The 23,591-nt window shown below is 39.4% G+C and overlaps 1 protein-coding gene across 2 annotated transcripts in view; it reads right to left on the reverse strand.

The window, feature by feature from the left end:
- PLPPR1 (phospholipid phosphatase related 1) overlaps nucleotides 1-23,591 on the reverse strand; it is a 264,655-nt gene that overhangs the window by 106,213 nt on the left and 134,851 nt on the right. For both annotated transcript variants that reach the window (XM_029920054.1, XM_029920053.1), the window contains exon 2: nucleotides 21,451-21,558. In XM_029920054.1, the coding sequence (XP_029775914.1) occupies nucleotides 21,451-21,513 (63 nt within the window). In that variant the 5' untranslated portion in view covers nucleotides 21,514-21,558. The remainder of the gene's footprint in view (nucleotides 1-21,450; nucleotides 21,559-23,591) is intronic.

The following is a 23,591-nucleotide window of genomic DNA, read 5'->3' on the forward strand; positions in this document are numbered from 1 at the left end:
AATTCTGACCGAACAATTCTTTTTTTAAAATTTTTTAATAGTTTATTTATTTTTGAGACAGAGACAGAGGACGAGTGGGAGAGGGGCAGAGAGAGAGGGAGACACAGAATCTGAAGCAGCCTCCAGGCTCTGAGCTGTCAGCAAGAACCTGATGTGGGCTCAAACCACAAACTGCGAGATCATGACCTGAGCTGAAGTCGGCTGCTCAACTGACTGAGCCACCCAGGTGCCCCTGATTGAACCTTTCTAAGGTCAAAGGCTAGTCCATGATATTTTAGACCTTTTAAGTGGCTATATTTGTCATGTCCAAAGGGAACTGTCAGCATGAATTTAAACATTAAAAAAATAGGTGAAAATCAAAACAAAATGCTTAAATGCATACATGCTCCAGATAACAATGACCTTAGGTGTGCATCTCATATTGGCTATTTTCCCATAGATGACAAAAAATTATCCATGATTTACTTCTATTTAGAAACATTCAATTTCCGGCATCGACAAGACCTCTTTTTAGAAGAGGTTTCTCAAAAACATTTATCAGATGAGCTTCTCTAAAATAGTTTTTCTCAAAATAAGATCCACCTGCCAACTGCATTTAGAATCACAGCGGGTAACTGTTTAAAGTGTAGACTCCTAATTAACTATCTTCTCCACATCTAATCTTCAAGGAGCTAGAATTCTACTTTTCTAATCCTTCTAGCAAGAAATTTTAGAAGCCCTGCACAAAGACCTTGAGGGTAAGGAAAATAATTTCCAAAAAGAAACAATAATAAAAATATGGGAATATGAATATATATGTATACAAATACACATACACAAACATGCACACACACATACTATTGGGTAATAAAACTATGGACAACATAAGTACCTTAAAGCTTACAAAACTGGTACTGTAATTGTTAAAATCCATAAGAAACTGTAGAAAGGTATTTACCACACTTTCCCCTGCCCCACACACAGGCCTTCCCCCCAAAAGGCAGAACCTGAACTACTTTAAGAGGCCCTGATAAAACTGACCACTACCCACTTCATGATTCGTGCTGGACTGGACTGAACTGGGAGTTAGCACAGCCTCCTACACCTAGATGTCCCCAGTTATTAAAAAGTTCCAAAGTTGGATTTGACTCAAAGGAATACTGGGATTTCAGATATTTCTATTGGCCCAATAAGAATATGTAGATCCCTTTAGAGAAGGCAGAGTGCCTCAGAAACCCACTCAATACTTTCAGGGTCCTATAGACCCAGTCTGGAGTGGGGTTGGTCTCCAGGGAGGTGAACAGGTACACACAGTGGCAACGCACTGGCAGAAGGGCCTGGCTGTGGCTTTGCTTTCTCAATCCTTGGGGGCAGCAGCAGCTGAGTGCCCATAAACTTGGCTGGAACTCAAAACCAGAGCTCATAACACTCTGTTTCCTCAGCTGAGTATCAGCCAAGCTTAGGCATTTCCCACCAAAGTGGGAAGATCAGAGCCAGGGACGATTAGGGGTAGTGCTAACCTAGAATGTGAATCTTTCTTCTCTTTGACATATCCATCACAATATGATTTTTATCCTTATCTTGAAGCACCTGATTTTCCTTATTTGTAGTTTGATGGAAAGTCCTTAAAGATAGGGGTTGGGGCGGGTGAGCCCACAAATTCGCAATGGGTTTGAGCTGGTTACTACTACCCCTTAACACAACATCCTACCTTTTGGGAACAAATGATAAAACCTTACATTTATTAATTAGGGTATAAGACCAACATTCAGGCTAACTCACAAAAAACCCTGAAAGTTAGATTTTTTTTAAATATTAAGAGATAGGGAGTCTTTTTATACTAGCACAAACCTGCTGAGTTTATCAAGACACATGGGAAATTAAGAGGAACTTGCATCACATGGGAAAGCAACCTTAGGTTATTTTCACACATTTTCAACTGGCACTCATCTCTATAGACCACTAAGTCAAGCCAGTCCTGAGAAAAACAAGATATAATTTTCTTTATCAAATTCCTTTCCCTGTTCTGACCCTACATGGAAAATATATTTGAAAACATGTGCTTTTAGGGAAGTACAATCATTTGTAAAAGATATATTCTGAATGTTGCAAAATTTTTTGTTTTCATTTCTGGAGTAAAAATAACAATAGAATAAATAGATATCTACAAATGTTGCAGAAATACATTATGTATATTTGCACTTATGTGTACATCTGTGTTTTTTTCTCTTAACCCCTAGTTGATCCCTGTAACAAATTCAAGTCCCATTGCCTTATGTCAGAGGTGAATCCTGCTCAAAGCTGGAAAAAGCCTTAGTGTTCCACCTTTAATTGAACAGATCAGCAAAATGGGGGCTAGAAGGTTTAAAGGGATTTCTGGAAGGCTACATGGCTACAGAGTCACTTGGAGGAGGAAGAAAACCTAAACTCCCTGACTTCTGGCCCAGCACTGTTTGCAAAGGACCATAAGTCTTTTTTGCTTGAAGTCTCTACTGTAATCCCATATTGCTTGGTTTAAAAAGGATAAAAAGTGCTTTTATTGCTCCATCTGTAACATAGGTTGAGTCTGGAAGACATACCAATCGTGTGACTAAATTAGAAGAAAAATTCCCTGCTGCTGGTTTTAGAAATGGCACTGTCCCCAAATCATTCAGTCCTGTCGAAGCTGATGCTGTTGAAGTTATGTATCTACAGGAGATGAGCAAAAATCAAAAATTTCAGTTTAAGGTAATTTGACATTTCTTAGAACTCTTGGGAAATTCCTTTCAATTCCATACAAGAAGAGTTTGTTGAGCATTATAGCAGAGGTAGTCAGTGTCCTGCCCAGGGTCCCTTAGCCCTCACTGTTTTCTTGTAAAGTCATTCTCTGCCTGAGGGTTTTGTGAGGCGCAGAAATGCACCAGCTGCAGGCAGGGCTGGTCAAAGTGCCCAGGAATCAATGCCCCTTGGAGTAAACTTCAAACAAAGAGGTAGCTATCATTACCACAAGCAATGATGTATATTCACCAAGGGATAAATACAAGGACTTCTTTACCCCTTATGGGGAACCCTGAGGCATATTCCAGGCAACCTTCCAGAAGTTTCCAACTGCACTGTGCCCTGGGTCTGCCCAATGGCACTTGCTCTTCAGTGCACCCTGTATGAGCTTCATTCTTTTTCCATTTCCTTGCTGTCACACATACTTTCAAACTACTTGAGCTTAAGTCTTAGTTTTAGAGCCTGTTTCTGGAGGATCCAAAGGAAGACCAGCATACACTCCATACAAATCATTTTTCCATAATAGGTACCAAGAAATAAAGATAAAAAAGATATCATTCTAGCTTTCAAAAAAGTTTAGGCCAGAGAGTGATAAAACTTCTGTGTATATAACCCCATAGGGAAGACAAGAGAAGATGGTATTTTGGTAGGGAACTAGAAATATATATAATAAAAATATGTTCAAGAATAAAACATTCACACAATGAAAAGTGGAATTGTCATTAAGACTCAGCATGAAATTCTCTGTAGCAGGAAGGAGTCAACAACTTACGTAGTGACATTATACACATCGAATAAACAACCAAGGTCCTGAGTTTACTTGGAAATCTGTGTCAGAAAACCCGTCATTGCTCGTTTGTACAAGCTTGAAGAACCAATCCAAAAGGAAAAATTCCATCCAACCCAGCCTGGTTTTCAGTGGCAAGGGTAGGCACACAAACCCCCAAACTTGTTGGGCAAGATTCATTGGCTATTTTGCATTCTTTTTTTTTAATGTTTATTTTTCAGAGAGAGAGAGCACAAGCAGGAGAGCGGCAGAGAGGAGTGGGGAGACACAGAATCCGAATCAGGCTTCAGGCTCCAAGCTGTCAGCTCAGAGCCCGATGTCGGGCTTGAACCCATGAAGCATGAGATCATGACCTAAGCCAAAGCCAGATGCTCAACTGACTGAGCCACACAGGCGCCCTGCATCTTGTATTTAAAGAATGTCAAAACGATCTGTCTTTTCATTTGGCTCTGTCAAAACAGACTAATTTCTGTGAAGGGCAAACAAGTCAAACAGTTAAATTTTGTGTATGTCATTAGGTTGACAAGCCAATCATTTGAGTTTTCACTGGAGCTAGTGGCTGTGCCAAAGTTGGCCAAATGTTTGTGGGTCACGGACATAGGCTAAACAGAATTCTATAAATAACGCTCCTTCAGCCCAAGACAGTTACTGGACAAAAATGACAGGACAGAGCAAGTTAAACAAGAGTATATTAAAAGCAACCTCAAGGGCATTCCTGAGCTGATAAAATGCTGGTTTTGTCATAGTGCGTGCTTCTAGCTGGCTTGTCGTGTGAACTGACAAGTGGGGGTATCCACCTGCCATGTGCTAGGCACCTTTAAATGTCTTTTTAAACTTCATAAAGCCAAGTTTATTATTATTACCCTTTAATAGATGAGAAAGTTGCAATCTGGAGATGTTCAGTAATTTGATGAAGGTGATACAGCTACTTTGTCAAACCCTTAAATGCAAACGTTTCCTCAAAATACCATGCTGTCTTCCTTTAGAGCTGAAAAGAAAGACACTGAATTTTATTTCCAAAATGTTTCATCTTAGGGATGCTAAGGATGCATTTGAAAAACTGTCAGCTGAGAGGAACTTAGATTTTAGTAATATTCAGTTGAAATTCTAAGTCAAATTACATGTAGTTCCTGGGAAAACGCATGTTTAAAATTCCCCCCTTCCCTTTTCTGGCTAATTATTGAAAGAAAATTAATTCCTAAGTCATCCAAATTCCATGTTGTATATACAAAATTAATATTAATCTCCAGAAAACCTGAAGATTTTTTTTCAAGGAAAAGCTGCAGGATTTAATATAAAGTGATTAGCATACTTTGAAAGGATGTTGAACACATTAGATTTCATAGAAGGATGAACACCCACACAGAAATGACAGAAGACAATCGAGAAAAAATTGCCTAAATTGGCTCAGTTTTAATTGGGCAGATTTAATAAAATTTCCTACATCAAACCTCTTTTAAAAAATTTTAGGGGCTCTAGGGTGGCTTAGTCAGTTAAGCATCTGACTCTTGGTTTCAGCTCAGGTCATGATCTCACAGTTCATAAGTTCAAGCCCTGCCTCAGGCTCTGTGCTGATAGTGAGGGGCCTTCCTGGGATTCATTTTTCTCTCTCTCTCTCTCTCTCTCATTTTTTCTCAAAATAAATAAATAAACATAAAAAAATTTTTAGCCCTCCATTCTTCAAGTCTTATTCTCTAGTTCTGTTAGAATAAAAATTTTCTACTTCATATATATTTTCTCTGCCTTAGTTTGCATTCCCTCCAAAGTGAACCTTGAAACAATGGTTTCAGATTTGAGAAATTATCCCAGGAAGGTGAGGGGGTGTGGAAGGGAAGGGTAGGGTGGAGGGAAGACACAGGGCAAGGGAGCCAGGAAAGGGAGGAAAGCCAATAAAGGTACATTAATGGGTAGGTTATTACTAAGGGCAATTGGCATTCTACCTTGCTGGGGACCTTTCAGAGACTATACCAAACTCCCTTCAAAATGGTCCCAGTGAGGACTGTTATTCACCATCACTCCTCCTTCATTGGTCAAGAGTAACTGGGAGTAACTCCCCAACAATCATGGTCTACTCAACTTGTCAGGCCTAGTGTGCTTCTACAGGTAGAGAATGGCCTCAGCCAGACGTCAGACAACAGAGAAACTGTATGCTTCTTCAGAACTATTTGCAAATGCCCTTCAGATGGGTCAAGAGAAAATGGGCGGGGCACTGCCAGCATCTGCTAAACTGGGTTTTTTGGTGTATATGAGCCAACTTTACATAGGAATGACCTGAAAAACTTAGAAAAATGCATACCTCTCACCTCCCTCCCCCATTCTGATTAAGATCAGTGGTTGGGTTCATGGATCTGAATTACTCTTTTAAATTTTTATTGATTGATTGATTGATTGATTGATTGAGAGAGAGCATCCATGGGGGAGGGACAGAGACAGAGAGAGAAACAGAGAGAAAGAATGAGAGTCTTAAAAAAAATTTTTTTAATGTTTATTATTGAGAACAAGAGAAAGAGCATTAGCATGGGAGTGGCAGAGAGAGGGGGAGACAAAGAATCTGAATCAGGCTCCAGGCTCTGAACTGTCAGCACAGAGCCCAACATGGGGCTCTAATTCGGGAACTGTGAAATCTGACCTGAGCCAAAATCTGACGCTTAACTGATTGAGCCACCCAGGTGCCCCAAGAAAATGAGAGTCTCAAGCAGGCTCCATGCTCAGTGCGAAGCCCACACAGGGCTTGATCCCATGACCCTGATCCAAAATCAAAGACCTGAGTAGAAATCAAGAATCAGATGCTCTACCAACTGAGGCACCCAGGTGCCCCAGGAATCTGAATTTTAACTAGCACCCCAATCATTTCAAAGCAGGTGGTCCTCAGGCTACACTGTGAAAATTCTGTGCTTAGTGAAGCCATACTCATGTAAGCTAACTGGTGTCTTAGAGAGAAAAATCTCTAACTTGGGTTTAGATGGTCTTTACTTTCCTATGTCCCATTTTTTCCAAATAGAAGCTGTTATTCATAAAGAGAATATAATGAGTATATGGATGTTAGTTCTGGAAAATCACTTTAAGTATGGATACAACCAACTGATGATGGGTCAGGAGCAAATGATCAGATACTCTTATGCTAGAGTGACCATACCTTTCCAACACATGGTGTGATGAGCAGGAGTGAACTTAAGAGGAAAATAGGACAGAAGAGTGGACACTTGAAGTCATTGTGTTTGTATATGCTGGTCGGGACTCTTAGAGAAAAACCATCTTCAGATCTCTGCTACAAGAAACTAGCATATAAACCAGTACCCCTTGGGGAAACTTCAAAGTTAGATCCAACTGTTGAGATTGTCTTTTACCAAGTTTCCTGGGTTACGATAAAGGGTGATGATACAGTATCCTAAAAGATACTTTCTATGCTTGGAAATTTTTCAGTAGAATAGTCCCTTATCCCTTTCACATTTTTCATAGCTATTATGTAGGGAGACTGGGCACAGACATGAGGGCCATGACACTCATTCCTTACTAAGAAGGATCATTTAGGGAGGGACACCTGGGTAGCTCAGTGGGTTAAGTGTCTGACTCTTAGTTTTGGCTCAGGTCATGATCTCTTATTTCGTGAGTTTGAGCCCTGAGTCAGGCTCTGTGCTGCTGATGTGTAGCCCGCTTGGGATTCTCTTTCTTTCCCTCTCTCTCTTTCTCTGCCCCTCCCCCGCTCATGCACATGTGCTTGCTCTCTCTCTCTCTCAATAAATAAATAAATAAACTGAAGTAAAAAGAAGGATAGTCTGGGGAGAGAAGGTATTGTAAATGGTGAAAACCTGAGCTCATGGCTCTCCTCCTCGGCAGCAGGATCTCATCACACTTCCCTGCCATTTCATATCACCAGGTCAGGCATAAATTTAAAATATCCTTACTGGAGTGCTCCAGCTTCCACCAAACCCTTAAGATAAACTGCTCCCTGGGCCTGCAAGGTACCTATCGATCTGCCCTTGCCTGCCTCACCAGTCTCCCATCACTACTCCTGGTCTTCTCTAAGTCTAGCCTTAATAAAACTCTTCAGCTCTTCAAATCTGGGGTACCTTCCTAGGTCTTGGCCCATGACAAGGTGTCCCTTCCTCCCAGAGCACTCCTTCCCAGAGTCTTTTCCCACACTTGAATGGCATCTCACTAGTCTTTAGGTATTGGACTAAATGTAACTTGCTCTGGGATGTTTTCTTGACCGTTTCCCAGTCAGAGCAGTTACAGAATCTTTGTAGGCTTTGGGCTCGACTACACTAGAAGGCTCATCACATCATATTAAGTATATTAAGATAGACCATATGTAATATAATTGTTCTTGTATAGAAATTATTTCCAAGTGTTTATAACTTCTGCTTTGGAAATCATTTGACTGTGAATAACTAACTTAATTTGCTACGGATTATGAGAGGGCCAAAGGTTACAGGTTTGGTTGCCAACTCAGTCAATAGCCAGCTGTTGCTCAGACAAGTTGCTTAACCTCTCTGAATCTTAGTTATCTCCTCTGAAACAAGAGATTTGCGTAAGTGATCAAATCCCCATTTAGCACTAAGAGTCAATGCTTTCATCATTAACTGTGGGGAGAGATGTTTTAGGTGTTGGTGCGTGGGGGTCGGAAGGGGCCATATACTTACCCCACTGATATAACATGCTTCAAAGTTCCTGACAATCATGGGTAGATACTCTGGCCAGAGCCTCCAGTTGAGTAGAAAAATACAGTTCCACAAGTTTGTGTAGAAGAGACCCTTTTAAAACTGAAAATAAGGGGGCACCTGGGTGGCTCAGCCAGTTAAGCGTCTGACTTTGGCTCAGGTCATGATCTCATGTTTTGTGAGTTTGAGCCCTACATCAAGCTCTGTGCTGACCTTGTGGAGCCTGCTTGTGGTTTTCTCTTTCTCTACTCTTCCCCCTCGCATGCTTTCTCTGTCTCAAAATAAATAAACGTAAAAAAAAATCTGAAAGGAAGATCATTATTTTATATAATGAACAATTGAATATATCAACCTATATCCAGAGAGAAGAAAACTCAGAGCATGCAAATATATTTTCCTAAACAAGACCAACAATTAAAACATGATTATAATTATTTCTAGAAATGCCCCTAAGGCTTGGTGTTGTTGATAACCATGTAGTGTATGTCATAAAATAATCAAGTGTTAGAAAGAGCAACTCTCACTACTCTTTCAATTAATTCCCCTGAGAAATGATGTGAGACTTTAGACTTTTTGTGAATATAATGAGTTTTCAAATTACAGCAGAAGTAGTGACCAATTTCTCCCTTTGTAAAAAGAACTATGTACATTATGCTACACACATCAATAACTTAGTGAAATTTTAAAAAGCAGTTATTGGGGCACCTGGGTGGCTCAGTCGGTTAAGCATCCAACTTCTGCTCAGGTCATAATCTCACGGGTCGTGGGTTTGAGCCCTGCATTGGGCTCTATGCTGACAGCTCAGAGCCTGGAGTGTGCTTCGGATACTGTGTCTCTGTCTCTTTCTGTCCCTTCCTCACTCATGCTCTGTTTCTCTCTGTCTTAATAATAAATAAACATTTAAAAAGTTATTTAATTAAAAAAATTTTTAATGTTTATTTTTGAGAGACAGGAAGAGAGAGAGAGAGCATGAGATGGAGAGGGGCAGAGATGGGATAGATGATCTGAGGCAGGCTTTGCACTGAGAGCAGAGTCTGATGCGGGGCTCAAACTCACAATCTGTGAGATCATGACCTCAGCTAAAGTCAGATGCTTAACTGATTGAGCCACCTAATTTTTTCTGGTGAAAAAAGTAAGTAGGCTCCATGCAAAAAATATACATTTAATCGCAACACCCAGAGATAAACACTGATTTTTATGCATACCTCTTTTTTCTAGGCATATAGTTGTAGAGGCACATACACATATTTCTAAAAAGGCATTATGTTTTACTGCAGAATTTGAATGGAGAGATTATCTGGCTGGGAAGCTGCCGTGCCTGTTGCCATGACCGTAACACAGCTTGGCAGGTCTGAGAACTGGTGAAGCTGATGGTCCCCCACAAACATTTTCTATGAATTAATCCGTATGGAGAAAATGAGAGGAAAATTAAGGTACAGGAGATAAGGGTGTCTGCCTTAGGTTTGGTCCTTCCACAAGTCCATGGATTCATGTCTGAGTCTTGAGATCACAAGGGCTGTAGACAGAAGCCTAAGACCCAGCAGGACCCCACAAATGCTCCGGTGAGGTGAGAGGCTGAGTTTGAGAGCAGAGCTACATCCCACCCTCTGCGCAGAGACCATACCCATGGCTCAGATATTCGCATCCCCACTGCGAGCAGAGCAGCGTTAACAAAGGGGGGGGGTGAGGCACGTTTATGTGCCTTCTTTGCTTGAGGAAATGGGTGTGCACTGGCTGGAGTGGATGTAAATTCTCAGTTCTCTGGGTAAGGAGCCAAAAGGCTGCGTCCTGAGCCTAGGAGGCAATGCCAGGCTTACCCAGGGGAGACTGGGGCGGCTGGAGTCCGCTGTGAGCAGGTGTGAGCACCAGGCAGTGAGACTTTGGTTCTTACAGATAATGTCACTGTCGTCTCTACTGAGTCTGGTGAAGCCCAGGTACACTCAGATTATATACTGTTTTGAACTCATTCCCTCTCACCCATCTCCTTATCTAATTTGAATATTTCATCATGGGATTAAATATTTTTCTACAATACCATTTTTGTGGATGCATAGTATTATACTTTTTTGAATGCACAAGAATTTTTACCCTCCCCCCCCCATAGTTTAATATTAGGGGCTTTTCTTTTTCATCATTAACAATTTAATGATAAATCATCCTGTAGCAAAATCTGTCACATCCATGATTATTTCTGGAGCACAGATTAAGAGTGTGCTTTTGAGGTCCCCAGGGGAATACAAAATCTTAAAGATTTGGTACACGGTGCCAAGCTGCTTGCCCCACAGACTGCCATTTTATACTTTTTCCTCCTCTAAGTGAGCAGTCCTGTAAATTAGATTTTCCTATGCTATGAAATAAGATCATCTCACATTTTGATCTAAGGCAAACCATTGTAAATCAGGGATTAATACTCTCCAACTCTTAAAGAATGGCAGGGTATAGAAAGGAAAATTGACATTTCAACATTTCCACATATTTGAAATTCTGGTCTCTGAATTTTTCAAAAAGAACTTCCTTATCCTGTGTTAGTTCTCCCCTACAGAAAGTTCACTTCTTCAATGATATTATGAAACCAGTCATTATGCCTACATATATGCAGTGGAAGGAACATAAGGTTTAAATTTATATTAAGTTAAAAACCCAACTTTAACACCTATTGGCTGTGTGGCCTTGAGCAAAACAATTAAACTCTCTGTATCTCAGTTTCTTCATTTGAAATTTAAAATGTGAATACATATTCCTATTGCATAGGGTCAGTGTTACCCTACTGATACTTTTCAGTCCTCCAGTTCTATAATAGAACACCACACAAATGTCAAATATGGTGTATTTATTGGTGTAATTCTAGTATGTTCAGATTTTAAAAACTGAAATCTGTAGAACTCACATCCTGAGATACGCAGAGAGCTGTGTATTTCTTCAGAATGCTGGGAAGAGCAAAGTTGCTCTCAGACTGGCCATATCACTGCCCTATTCAAAATCCTTCCATGGGTTTTATAGTTACTAGCATTACCATTTCTAGATTTAGATTACCAGTGAGATTACACATCTTTTCTTCCACTTACGAGAGATTTGTGTTTTCTCAGAGTCGAACTGGGCATTGAAAGGGCAGGTGTGTGAGGGAGTAGAACCAGTAAGGAAAACAGGAGGAGGGTGCAGTGGGAGTGACTTCAGAAGGAGGGGGACTTGGGAAGGTCCCAGGCCCTGCTCCTCGTCTGTCCCTTGGAGCCCAACCATCTGATTTCCCCCAGAACCATATTTCCTCCTCTCTCAGATTCAGTTTCTTAGTCTTGACTTCTCTTCTCTGGATGGCACTTTATTTTAACTGGGCCCTTGATCTCAGAACGTATGTTTTGAACAGGCTCAATGGTGAATAGAGGAACCTTCCCTCAGTTGGAAGAGCACCTGAAGACAAGGATAAAGGGTGATGGCAACCACATCTCATTTTTAAAATCAGCACTGGTATCCTGATACTGTGAAAAACAACAGATACCTAGGGGTGCCTGGGGGGCTCAGTCGGCTCTTGATTTTGGCTCAGGTTATGATCTCACGGTTTGTGGGACTGAGTCCCACGCCGGGCTCTGTGCTGGCAGCAGGGAGCCTGTTTGGGACTCTCTCTCTCCCTCTCTCTCTGTCCCATTCCAGCTTGTGCTCTTCCCCCACCCTCTCAAAAAATAAACAAACATAAAAAAGTAATAGATACCTAAATGTTGGCATTGTCCTTTTGTTCAATTCTGCAAACATGAGTCAAAGTGATGATTAAATAGGAAAAGGCATAGGAAAGTTCTTTATAATTTGCATGTGTCTTTGCAAATTAAAAAACCAACAGATTTTTCATGGCTTTGTTTTAAACCTTTTCCAATAACATCTTCATGTATATTCTAAAAACACAATCCTCTTAAGCCCAGCAATGTGGCATACCTGGGGATTGAACTGTTATATTAAAGTCTCTAAGGGTCAGGGTTTTGGAGTCTATATTGAAATATCTGTGTAGTTTTACTATCCATCTTTGCTGGTTTTGTATCTGTTTTCTATTGGGTAGAAGCTGTTACTTTAATTATTTTTATGTTAATATTCAGTAACCACGTACTACTTGGCAAGTGCTTTTAGGTGTCTTACCCTAATTTATTTCTCAAAAGTGCCTAAAAGGAAGTTTTTTGTTTTTGTGTTTTTCCATTTCACAGGTGAGGTAACTGAGGTCCAAAGAAGTTATCCGAACTTATCGCTGCAGTGGCTGGCAGGGCCAAGAGTCAAGCCCTGTGCTTTTCACATCAACTTATTTCTCTTTGTACCCCCACTATACAGGAGGACGAGATTCTGCCACTTTCTCCTAGGCAAGTTCTCCGTGTGACTTAAATACAAAGATCTCAGAGAGTTGCATTCTGAGTCTCAGGAACAAAGCAGTCAGATCTGCTAAACCTTAACAGGTTTCCTTTCTGCAAGGGAAGAGCAGAGAGAAAGGCCAAGACTCATTCTTCTTTTTATATTGGAGGTGCACATACTGACGAAGGCCTAGAAATGTCATTGTCCCCAAACGATAATGTGCAATGTCTTCTGGCCCCAGAGAAGAAAGATGCTTAAAACCATCAAGTTCTTGCAGAACATCATGAGATTATTTGTCTTCAGGCTGGCATTTATAAATATTACCTGGTAGGTTGCAGCCGAGAAAAATGAGTTGTCAAAAACAGGCAATAAAAATGGCAGGTACAAGTAACCGTCAAAATGATAAAACTGTCACATTTGTACATATCAAGCAACAATTGTGTTCATTGTGTCCAAACTCCTGGTACTTAATATTATCTGCCAAGGAAGCTAAGCTCCATTTAGAGTTTTGCTGTTAGCATGAATATATTTGAAAGAGACTTGACTGAGTTATTCATGACTTTACAGAGAATGCAGTGACATTGTCTTGAGAAGAATCCACTGGTATCAGGGGAGATTTGTCAAAAGGGGTATCTCAGCCCCAAAATATCTCTGTATTTTGAGAAAATACACTGGTAATAATTTGGGGGCGGGTAGGGAGGATCTTAGTGCATGTTCTTATTTTTAGGGAAAAAATTCTACTTTGATTTAAATGCGTTTTTCCTCAGGGTGTAAGACCCTACCCCCTCGGGTCAAACTGGACCCTAAAATACCAACCATTGTTTCACTCGCTCACTCCCATTCTGGTAAATAATTAAAGGTTGAGCAACTGGGCTCTGGAAAGACCCTAAGAATGTAACTCAATAATGAACGCTGTGACCTAAAGTTTAACTTGTTTTTCATGATTCTGTTAAGCAACCCCACCGTTTTAGTAAGACCTGGCTGAAGCAAAGGTCTTACTTAGGTGTATCTTAGGTGTCTTAGTATGATTGGTCATCCTAAAAGACTAAGAACTTTAAAATGATAGGTTCCCGCCCAAACGAACGTATGTGTGTTACAATGTAATTGGTTACCACGAAATGCTGTAATTGTAATGATGACTTACTTTGTTTTGCCAAAACCCTTAAAAACCCTGAGCTCCTGCTCAGCGGAGCTCTCGTCCGAGAACTTACATGTGCTCTTGAGGGGCCGTTCGGCCGAACTAAAATAAAACCCTATCAACCAACTCCAGTTTCTTGTGGATTCTATTCTCGGTGACTCACATTGGGAAGAAAGGTCTAACAAGGGAAACCCTCCTCTTGTTGATCCTCAAGTGTGAGAGGTGTTGCGGAAAGGGCAGAGTGAAGGAGAGAAGGAAAGCAGAAAGACAGGAGAGGGGATCAGAAGTATATGGAGATGCAAAGGGAGAGGACGAGGTAGGGAAGGAGGAAGGTGAGAAAGAGAGAAAAGGACCGAGGATGGAAAACACAGAGAGGATATCTGATTATTTTGATCACTCTTTTCACTTTTTAGCTAGGTTATTGTAAGAACCTTTATCTTCACCAAAGCTAATATAATTGATTTCAAGGAGTAAAAATGAGGATGACAAAGTAGATGTCCTCATGTTCACTTAAAAGTGCCTCTTTCTTCAGCTCTTGTCTAGTTCAGCGTTTGCTGTTTTTCACTTGCTCAAGTAGAACCAGATCCAGGAAGAGCTGAAAGCCATTGGTTAGAAATGTCATGGACCATCTTGAAATTTTAGTGATTCTGGATTTCACTCTTATTAGCAAAGAAAAGTTTATATTCTAGCCCTTAAAAATCACTAGTCACTTGGGGCACCTGGGTGGCTCAGTTGGTTGTGCGTCTGACTTCAGCTCAGGTGATGGTCTCACAGTCGTGAGTTCAAGCCCACCATTGGGATCTGTGCTGACTGCTCAGAGCCTGGAACCTGTTTTGGAGTCTGTGTTTCCCTCTCTCTCTGCACCTCCCCTACTTGCACTCTGTCTCTCTCAAAATAAATAACAAAAAAAAATCACTATTCGCTTGTCAAAGGCTTTCCATTGAAGAGGCTCTGGCCAGCATGGCAAGTGCACTTTCAGGATTAGCTGATAGGGGGAGATGTCCCAAAAAGGTTTTTCTGAATACCTAACATTCCAGGGCCTGATTTCTGCAAGCACCTGTGTTGTCCGTTACAGATAATACTTCTCAATCCTCTCTGCTGCCCTTCCACTGTTGATACTCTCCCTTTCAGCCCACTACCTTCCATATGTACCATCTTCATCTACAAACTTTGTTCTCTCTCCAGTGACTTCTTAATTTCTCATTTTGGTAGCATCCAAGGATTACTCGGAACAGCGCTCCCCTGACCTGTTACCACTATGAGACCTTCTGTGCCATGTGCCCCTTTGCCAGACAGCTTCTCTACCACTGGGTGGGTCCCAGGCAGGCCTCTGCTTTGTCCTCACTTTTGAATTTTTAGATGCTGGCTTGTATCTACTCACCTTACCAACTGCTACAAATAAAACATCCCCCAGTCAAAATGCTATGCTCACATAATTAAAGTATCACCAAGAAAATGCACACCAGTGCTCCACTGTGGGCACTGTTTGGCTCTCATTTCTACCCTCCATCCTTCCCACACATTTCAAGCATGGCCCAATAATCCTGGCTCTGAGAAAAGCTTGATGAGATTCAAGTTACAGAAGCCTGGTTAGCAAGTAAAGTATGCAAAAAGGGCAAAGCGCATAATGACTTTGAAAGAAAATAGGTACTGAATCGGTAAGTGTTTGATAAATGAATATATTCACAGAACAAAGATGGCCTGAAAACATTCCATGGCAAACCTCTACAAACAATGGCTTGTCTTTTTTATTTTTATGTTTATCCCTCATAAATAAGCTGAACCAAAAAGGGTACTGAAAATAAGAGTGGGAACCCAATAAACTGATGATGCAGTGGACCCCGATGGGAGTAGAGAAAGGGGTGCCAAGTCTAACTCCGTAACAAGATTTAGGATTTAATGTCCATGAAGACCAGGTATGAGAACCTAAGTGTGAATGGAGACTTCTGTGTAAAAGCTAGCATTCCTGAACCTTGCTTTTCCCTCAGAAAAAAAATGTTTTATATACATCCACCTACTGTCATAGGAAAACTACAAGGAAGGTGAACTTTGATCTAGTTATACTTTGGGATTGTTACGTCTGGGTTCTGAATATAGAAGCCTAAGCCCAAGAGAAACATGCATGCAAAATCCCTCCAAAGAATCTTAATTCTAAGGCCCACACAAATCCTACAGAAGAAGCAAGCTCTGCTAAAAAGTGAGCTAAAATTTACAAAAACAAATAAGGAAACAGTCCACCATGAACTAGAGATGGCAGATACAACATGTAGGAGAGTTACAATACCAATAATTTCAGAAAATGGAATAAGCTGAAGGAATATAAAAGAAATAAAAACTCTAAGCATGAGGATGCTGTACAAAAAGATTTTTGCGCATAGAACTTCCAGAAATTAAAAAACAAGATGGGTTAAGAGACATGGAATACAGAAAGACTGAGAAGATAAGATATCAAATGGAGAAAGAATAGAGAGAGTATTTGAAGATGTGATGCCTGAGACTTTTACAGACTTGGTACAAACGTGACTTTTCACACTCAAGATATAAAATAAGTTCTAGCCAGTATAAAACTCACATCTAAACATTATTATATGAAATTACAGACCACCAAAGAAAAGAGAAAAATGGCAAAGCCTCTAGAGAGAAAATGTGGATTGCCTATCAAGAACAGTAATAAGTGGGACACCTGGGTGGCTCAGTCTGTTGTGTCTGACTTCGACTCAGGTCATGATCTCACGGTTTGTGGGTTCGAGCCCCACGTCCAGCTCTGTGCTAACAGCTCAGAGCCTGTAGCCTGCTTTGGATTCTGTGTGTGTATGTCTCTCTCTCTCTCTGCTCCTCACCCTCGTGCTCTCTCTCTTTCAAATATAAACACTGAAAACTTAAAAAAAAAAAAAAAGAACAGTAATAAGAGAAGAGTCTTCACAGCAACAATAAAGGTGGGCTGGAAGGTGGCAAAGAGGGAAATGGTTTCACTCTCTGGAAGTTCAGAAGGTGGAAGAAACTATTCATTCCAGAATTCAGTATGAAGCTAGATCGCCCTTCCAGATTCATTGTAACATGAAGACAACGTCAGATAAATATTATAAATGTTTACAACTCACCAGGTCCATGCTGAAAGTACTAGTAAACACTCAGTTTCATGAGGAAATTAAACCCTGACAAAAGGATAGGAATAGAGGCAGGAAGAATGAGCAAAGACAATGTATATGCAGGTAAGTTCCAAGAAGCCAGGACTGAAAAATTCATAAAAAAATTTAAAGCAGATACAAAAATCAAGAATGACACCCAAGATCTTAAAGTGACTTAAGAACATCATTGTTTGCAAGAAGCAAAGAGCTACTGGTTAAGCTTATTGTTTGTTAAGTTTAAATATTTAAAATTGAAAAGTAAGGTTTAAAAGGATAGAAAGAGAATCTATAATTTATAATAGAAAGGAAGATTAAATGAAGCAATCTAATCTAGAAGGCAGAAAATGGGGAAAAAAAGAATAAGAAACAAAAGTCCACATTTATAACTTCATGCTAGAACACCTGAAATATTCCCTTTAAAGTCAGCAAGGAGGCAGGGATGTCTTCTACCCCTGCCTCCATCCAACACTGCACTGGAGGTCTTAAGCAAAGCAAAAAGATAAGAAAAAGTTGTAAAAATAGAAAAGAAGAAACAAATCTGCTACTAATTGCAGATGATATAACTGTCTGGAAAAAAAATCTAAGACATATACAGACACGCTCTAGAGTTTAACAAAGTTTCCTCAAGGAAAGGGATAAAAATTTCAATATTGGTCTTATACTGAAGCAAACCACGGGGAAATGTAATCATGCCCTGGCAATTCCACTGCTAGGAGTGAATCCAAGGGACGCTCTCGGACACATGGGCATGGAGACAGAAATAAGAACGTTTTCTGCAGAAGAAAGCTGTAAGAGTAAAATAAGTGTTAAGAAAACAAAAAAGAATCAACCAAACTGTCCCTCAGTGGGTGTATTCACGCCATGAGATAAAATGCCACAATTTAAAAGAAATGGATTGCCAATCTGGATAAATTTCAGAAACATAATGTTGAATGAAGAGGCAAGTTGCAAAAGGAAAGTTCAATATGGTATCATGCATGTAAAATCTCCCTAAGATATTACTTATGAATATGTAGACATCTAGGAAAAATATGAAAATATGAATGAGAATCATACAAGGGAATAAAGCCTCCAACTTCACAGATACAGTTACTTCCAGGTCCAGAACAGTAGGACTTCTGCCATATTTGTAATATTTTATTTTCCTTCCAAAAATGTATTTTTTCCTTGAGAAAATATTTGAAGCACATATGGAAAGATTTGGTTTTGATGTGTCTATTATATTTTCTCTGTTTGAATTCTCTCATAATTAAGAATAGTGAAAAGATATTCACTGATCAAATTGACATTTTAACCAAGTTATGTTTGACCATGTTTTCTGATAGCCCTGGCATAATGTAGGTAAACAATAAGTGTTTTTTCATTTTATACCCCACCCCCACCAGGTCTTACTCAAGGTTTCCTTGCCCAATCTCAGAAGAAATATTTTAAAAAATTTTTTCTTCATTAAAAAAATTTAACTTTTGACCCCATTCACCTATTTCTCTGTTCCCTCCCCCCCCCATCAACAACTACTAATCTGTTTTTTGCATCTATGAACTTGGTTTTTCCTTTAATTTCACATATAAGGGAGATCATACAGTATTTGTCTCCTCTCACTGACTTATTTCACTTAGCATTATGCCCTCAAGGTTCATCCATATTGTTGTATTTTGCAATATTTCATTCCTTTTTATGGCCAAATAATATTCCATTGTGAGTCCATTCTACAATTTCTTTATCCATTCATCCATGGATGGACAGTTAGGTTGTTACCGTATCATGACTACGATAAATAATGCTGCAGTGAACATTGGGGTCCATATGATAATAGGTACTTGACAGATAAAATACAGGAGAATCAGGACAGCCACGTTGATATACCTTTCCCTCTCAAATTCTATTTTATTTTACTTCATTTCCTCTTTCTTTATCCTGCCTATTTCTCAGAGAAGTCACTGATAGACTTTTTTAAATTTTTAATTTAATTTAATTTAATTTTTTAAATGTTTTTTATTTATTTTTGAGAGACAGAGAGAGACAGTGTGAGCAGGGGAGGGTCAGAGAGAGAGGGAGACACAGAATCTGAAGCAGGCTCCAGGCTCTGAGCTAGCTGTCAGCACAGAGCCCGATATGGGGCTCAAACCCACAAACTGTGAGTTCATGACCTGGGCCAAAGCCGGCTGCTTAACCAACTGAACCACCCAGGTGCCCTGATAGACTTTTTTTTTTAAGTTTTTACTTAAATTCCAGATAGTTAACATAGTGTGCTATCAGCGAGTGCACTTGTGATGAGCAGTGGGTGTTGTGTGTAGGTGTTGAATCACTAAATTGTACACCTTAAGCTTCCATGCAAAATAAAAACAATACAATGAGAAAAAGAATACACTGTCTTTCCTTTCTCAGATTTTTAGACTTATGTTTGTGCCAGGGTAAGGCAGAGAAAGACTGATTTATATCTCTTCTTGCTTGCTCTACTAGTTACCTCATTGTTCATACATCAGAGGGCCAAAAATCTTCAGAGATGTACCTTCCAGCAATAAATCAAACCTCTTTCTTTGAGGTTGAGATCCTGTTTGATTTTTAAGAAAATTTAAAGTAAAATTGCTACCAGGAAGATAAAGATAATATCGGATGATTTACCTCAGCTTACTTTACAATTTTTTTTTCTTACAAGAAAGGAGAAAGGATTTTAACATTGAAAGACAGACATAGAGCTATAGGCTTCAACCTTTTCCACATGAGCAGCATGAGAAAGGACTCTTTTTTCATTGCAACTTCAATATGAACAATAGTGACTTAGAACCGCAATATGCATAAGGTATGGGTGTTGTCTGAGTGAGTTATTCTCAGCCTTCTACAGAAAGTTAAAGGAAGAGTATTAAGAATACATGTTTATGTTGAGAGAGAAGTTCTTAGTTTAGCCTTTCAGAGACTGAGCATAGTGTGAGTCTGTAGGTCTCCTTATAGCAACACCTCTGTCCCAACTTAACGTTCTATTTCCCCCTAATTCTGCAATACAAACAGGTTCACAAATCTCACCAGAAAATAAATCAAATAATATTTGTTCATCTAAACTACCAACGAATGTCTGTAACGTGAAACTCAAGGATCAGCCAAACACATGTTTATTTGGCCCCAAATCAGAATGTTCAAAATTATTCAACGGACTATATAGACAGCTAAAATTATTTCAAGAGTTATAAGATAAAAATACTTGTTGCACTGATGCACAGAAGACGTTTAAACAGTATATGTACTGAAAGTACATTTTTGCCAATATAAGTAGGGATTAACTCAAGTGTTGTCTGTTTTCACATGGGTAGTTAAATGGGTCCACACGCATGTTCCTCCCACACTCAGCCAAAATGGTCCCATAATAAAAGACTATGCTACAGCTAGGCCTTGGGATGTAAAGACTATTACCCAGAAAGGAATTTCAGGACCCTTACTTTTCAGCTGTTTACATATTAAAATTTTAAATGCAATCATTTTTTCTATTTTATTTATTTTTAAATTTTTATTTATTTTTTTTTAAATAGTTTATTGCCAAGTGGGTTTCCATATAACGCCCAGTGCTCTTCCCCACAAGTGCCCTCCTCCATGACCATCAGCCCCCCCCCCCCGCCCCCGGCCGTCCTCATCCCCCCTCCCTCTTCAGCCCTTAGTTTGTTTTCAGTATTCAAGAATCTCTCATGATTTGCCTCACTCCCTCTCCCTAACTCTTTTCCCCCCTTTCCGCTGGTCCCATTAGGTTTCTCCTGTTGGACCTATGAGTGCAAACATATGGTATCTGTCCTTCTCTGCCTGACTTATTTTGCTTAGCATGACTCCCTCGAGGTCCTTTAGGATAATAAACAACCCAGTACATGCCCTATGTCTTTGAGAAGGCAGAAATAACATCTTTGGAAAATCTACATCTTACTTTGAGATAGCCTGGAGTAGCTAGCTTTTTCCTTTTTGCATCATATGATTACAAATTTCCTAAAATTTCCAGGTCTTCGCCTCCTCTATAGCAAACATTATAGAGAGTGCGGTACAGTGGGGAAGGAGTGTAAGGAGTTTAACCAAGAAGATGCTGGAGAAGCTTTTGTTGGTACAAGTTTAGAGCAACTCAACAAAATCATTCATGACCAAAAGAAACTGCCCATTACACAAGCTCTCAATACCCCATTTAAAAAAAAAAAAAAAGCCAGCGGAAACAGTCAATTCTAAGGTTTTTTTTTCTTTATTTGGACTGTAAGGCAAAAGTCTGTCAACTAACATCTGTAAACAACTTGGTTTGTTGACTCCTGAAATATAATATTTATTTTTTTAATTGAAGTTTTAGTTACCATATAGTATAATATTGGTTTCAAGAGCAGAATCTCTTCACTTACACACGATACTTATTTTTAAGAAAACTATCTACTTAAAATGCTGCATTCATAATTGATACATTCAAATCACCACTGAAAATAAAAGGAATACAATAAATTAATAAGGTGAGGAATACAATAAATTATTTTGTATTCCATAGATGAATCTTCTCATCGTATGGCTTCAAATTCAAGGGATGCTCTGCATGATTTATTCTTTACTGCTATTTGTGCTACCAAAATTTATAGCAGACTAAATAATTTTAGAAAATAATCAAAGTTCTCAGCATAAAAACTATTATTATTCCGATTTGTCCACAAAGACAAAAAATACACCTACCTCAACAAATATAAAACACGGGATGATGGAATAACTTCGCTGAGTGTTGTTTCCTACAGCCATCTCTTACGCCACGAAGCAGGGATGCCCCGTCTAAAACTGTCCAGGCTGAAATAGAAACAGGTAGCACCGCGTAAGAACCACATGTTTAGCAGTCCCCTGGGGATTTACCTGAAAATATCAGCTACCCTCCGGATAAACAAGCTGTGTACGAACAATGCAAATAGGGATCCATAACACAAGCAAGTCAGACTAATCATCATTTCAGGGAAAAGAAATGTATATACTAGCCACGAACAGTCTTAGAGTCTAAATGATAGGTAGTGAGCCCCTCTGCACAAAGCGACAGTGAATCGAGTTCTAATTGCATAGACCTGCACAGTGCTTTACCTGAGTAGATTGCCCTCATGCCATGAAAGGCAGTTTCTGCTACAAAACGTTTGTTGTTGTCCGTACTGCCCGGGATCTCCTCTCTCTGGGCCTGATTCTCCCAATTTGCAAGTTTTGTTTCTGTCCTTGCCTTTGCCTTTGGAGCTGACATTTAGTACTGAGGCACTAATCTCTAACTTCCTACCCTGACCACTCTTTGCCTTTGTTCCCTTGATTATTAATTATTTTGGATTACTATATCACTGATCCCTCTCACTGAGTTCCCTCAGCCCCATATGTGTGTGTGTGTGTGTGTGTGTGTGTGTGTGTGTGTGTGTGTCCCCAGCACAAAAACACCATAATAAAATCTCTCAATTTACAAAAATGGAGTATCTAGGCAACTGCAGATTATTTTAAGTATTTGTTAGAATATCTGACTTTGAACCAAAATTGACTGTATTAGATTTAAGAAGAATCAAAATTAACCAAACAACCACACAGAGGTTTCAGACTTTTATAAAATTTCCAAGGCCAGATGAAAAGAATTTTCCACCACACCTTTTATTTTCTTCTTTTTCTTTTTAAAGTTTTAATGTTTAATTTTAAGAGCGAGAGACAGAGTGAGAGTAGGGAAAGGGCAGAGAGAGAGAGAGAGAGAGAGAGAGAGAGAGAGAGAGACACAGAATCTGAAGCAGGTTCCAGGCTCTGAGCTGTCAGCACAGAGTCCAACGTGGGGTTCGAACCCACTGGCTGTGGGATCATGACCTGAGCCGAAGTCGGCTGCTTAACTGACTGAGCCACCCAGGTGTTCCTACACCTTTTATTTTTTATCCAAAGCAACACGTAATATGTTTCAGGTACCTGCTCTTGATAGTTATTGTTTTTTGACTGTCCTATTTCTGTTTTATCCTTCTTAGTAGTTGTTATGGATTATTGCATGCAGAGTGACACAGGATTGCACTTTCCTTAAAGGTCATGAATTACGGTTTTTAACTTAATTCTATTTTGTAAAGTCTTCCTTATCTTTTCTAGAAAGAAACTTTACACTACATTTCATTCTCTTTTTGAAATACCAACTTCTCACTTGTTTAAAACTTTCTCGGATTAAATTTAACAGTATGAGTAGTATTAAGTCCACATCAATCACTGTACTTAAATTACTTAGGTTTTAGGCAACTTAATTTTTCTGTTTTATAAAATTATATCCATAATAAATCTATTTCACCAGCCTTTTTTGGGACTTAGGAAGAAATACTGTTTTTTGTTAAAACTACAAAAGAATCCATGTGTAGGGTACATGTTGAGCTAATCTGGCAACCACACATTGTTTATGTTTTACCCTTAATTCAAATATCTTAGAATCCATTTGTCTATGATTTAGGAGAGCCTTTCTGCTTGTACCAACTAGTACAGTGCCATGTATTTGACAATAAAATGAACTTTTAATCACCCCAAAACAAGCATGGGCAGCAGAAAAAGCAAAGGCATTAGACACCTAGTATTTTAGATGGTTTCTCCAGATGATTGATAAAAAAAAAAAAAAGCAATGAAAAGGAGAATATAAGACAAGCTTTGGAGCATCATATCTACTTTATCTTCATTCTTTTGGCCTAAAATACAACCTAGTTTTTTACATGTGTACAGAGATTTTATACACACACACACACACACACACACACACACACACAAACTGTTAACTACATTGAGGCATATTTTACATATATATAATTCCCACATCTCAAGTATTCAAGGATATTTTAGTAAATTTACCA

The sequence above is a fragment of the Suricata suricatta genome, chromosome 13, assembly GCF_006229205.1.
Source record: "Suricata suricatta isolate VVHF042 chromosome 13, meerkat_22Aug2017_6uvM2_HiC, whole genome shotgun sequence".
NCBI lineage: Eukaryota > Metazoa > Chordata > Mammalia > Carnivora > Herpestidae > Suricata > Suricata suricatta.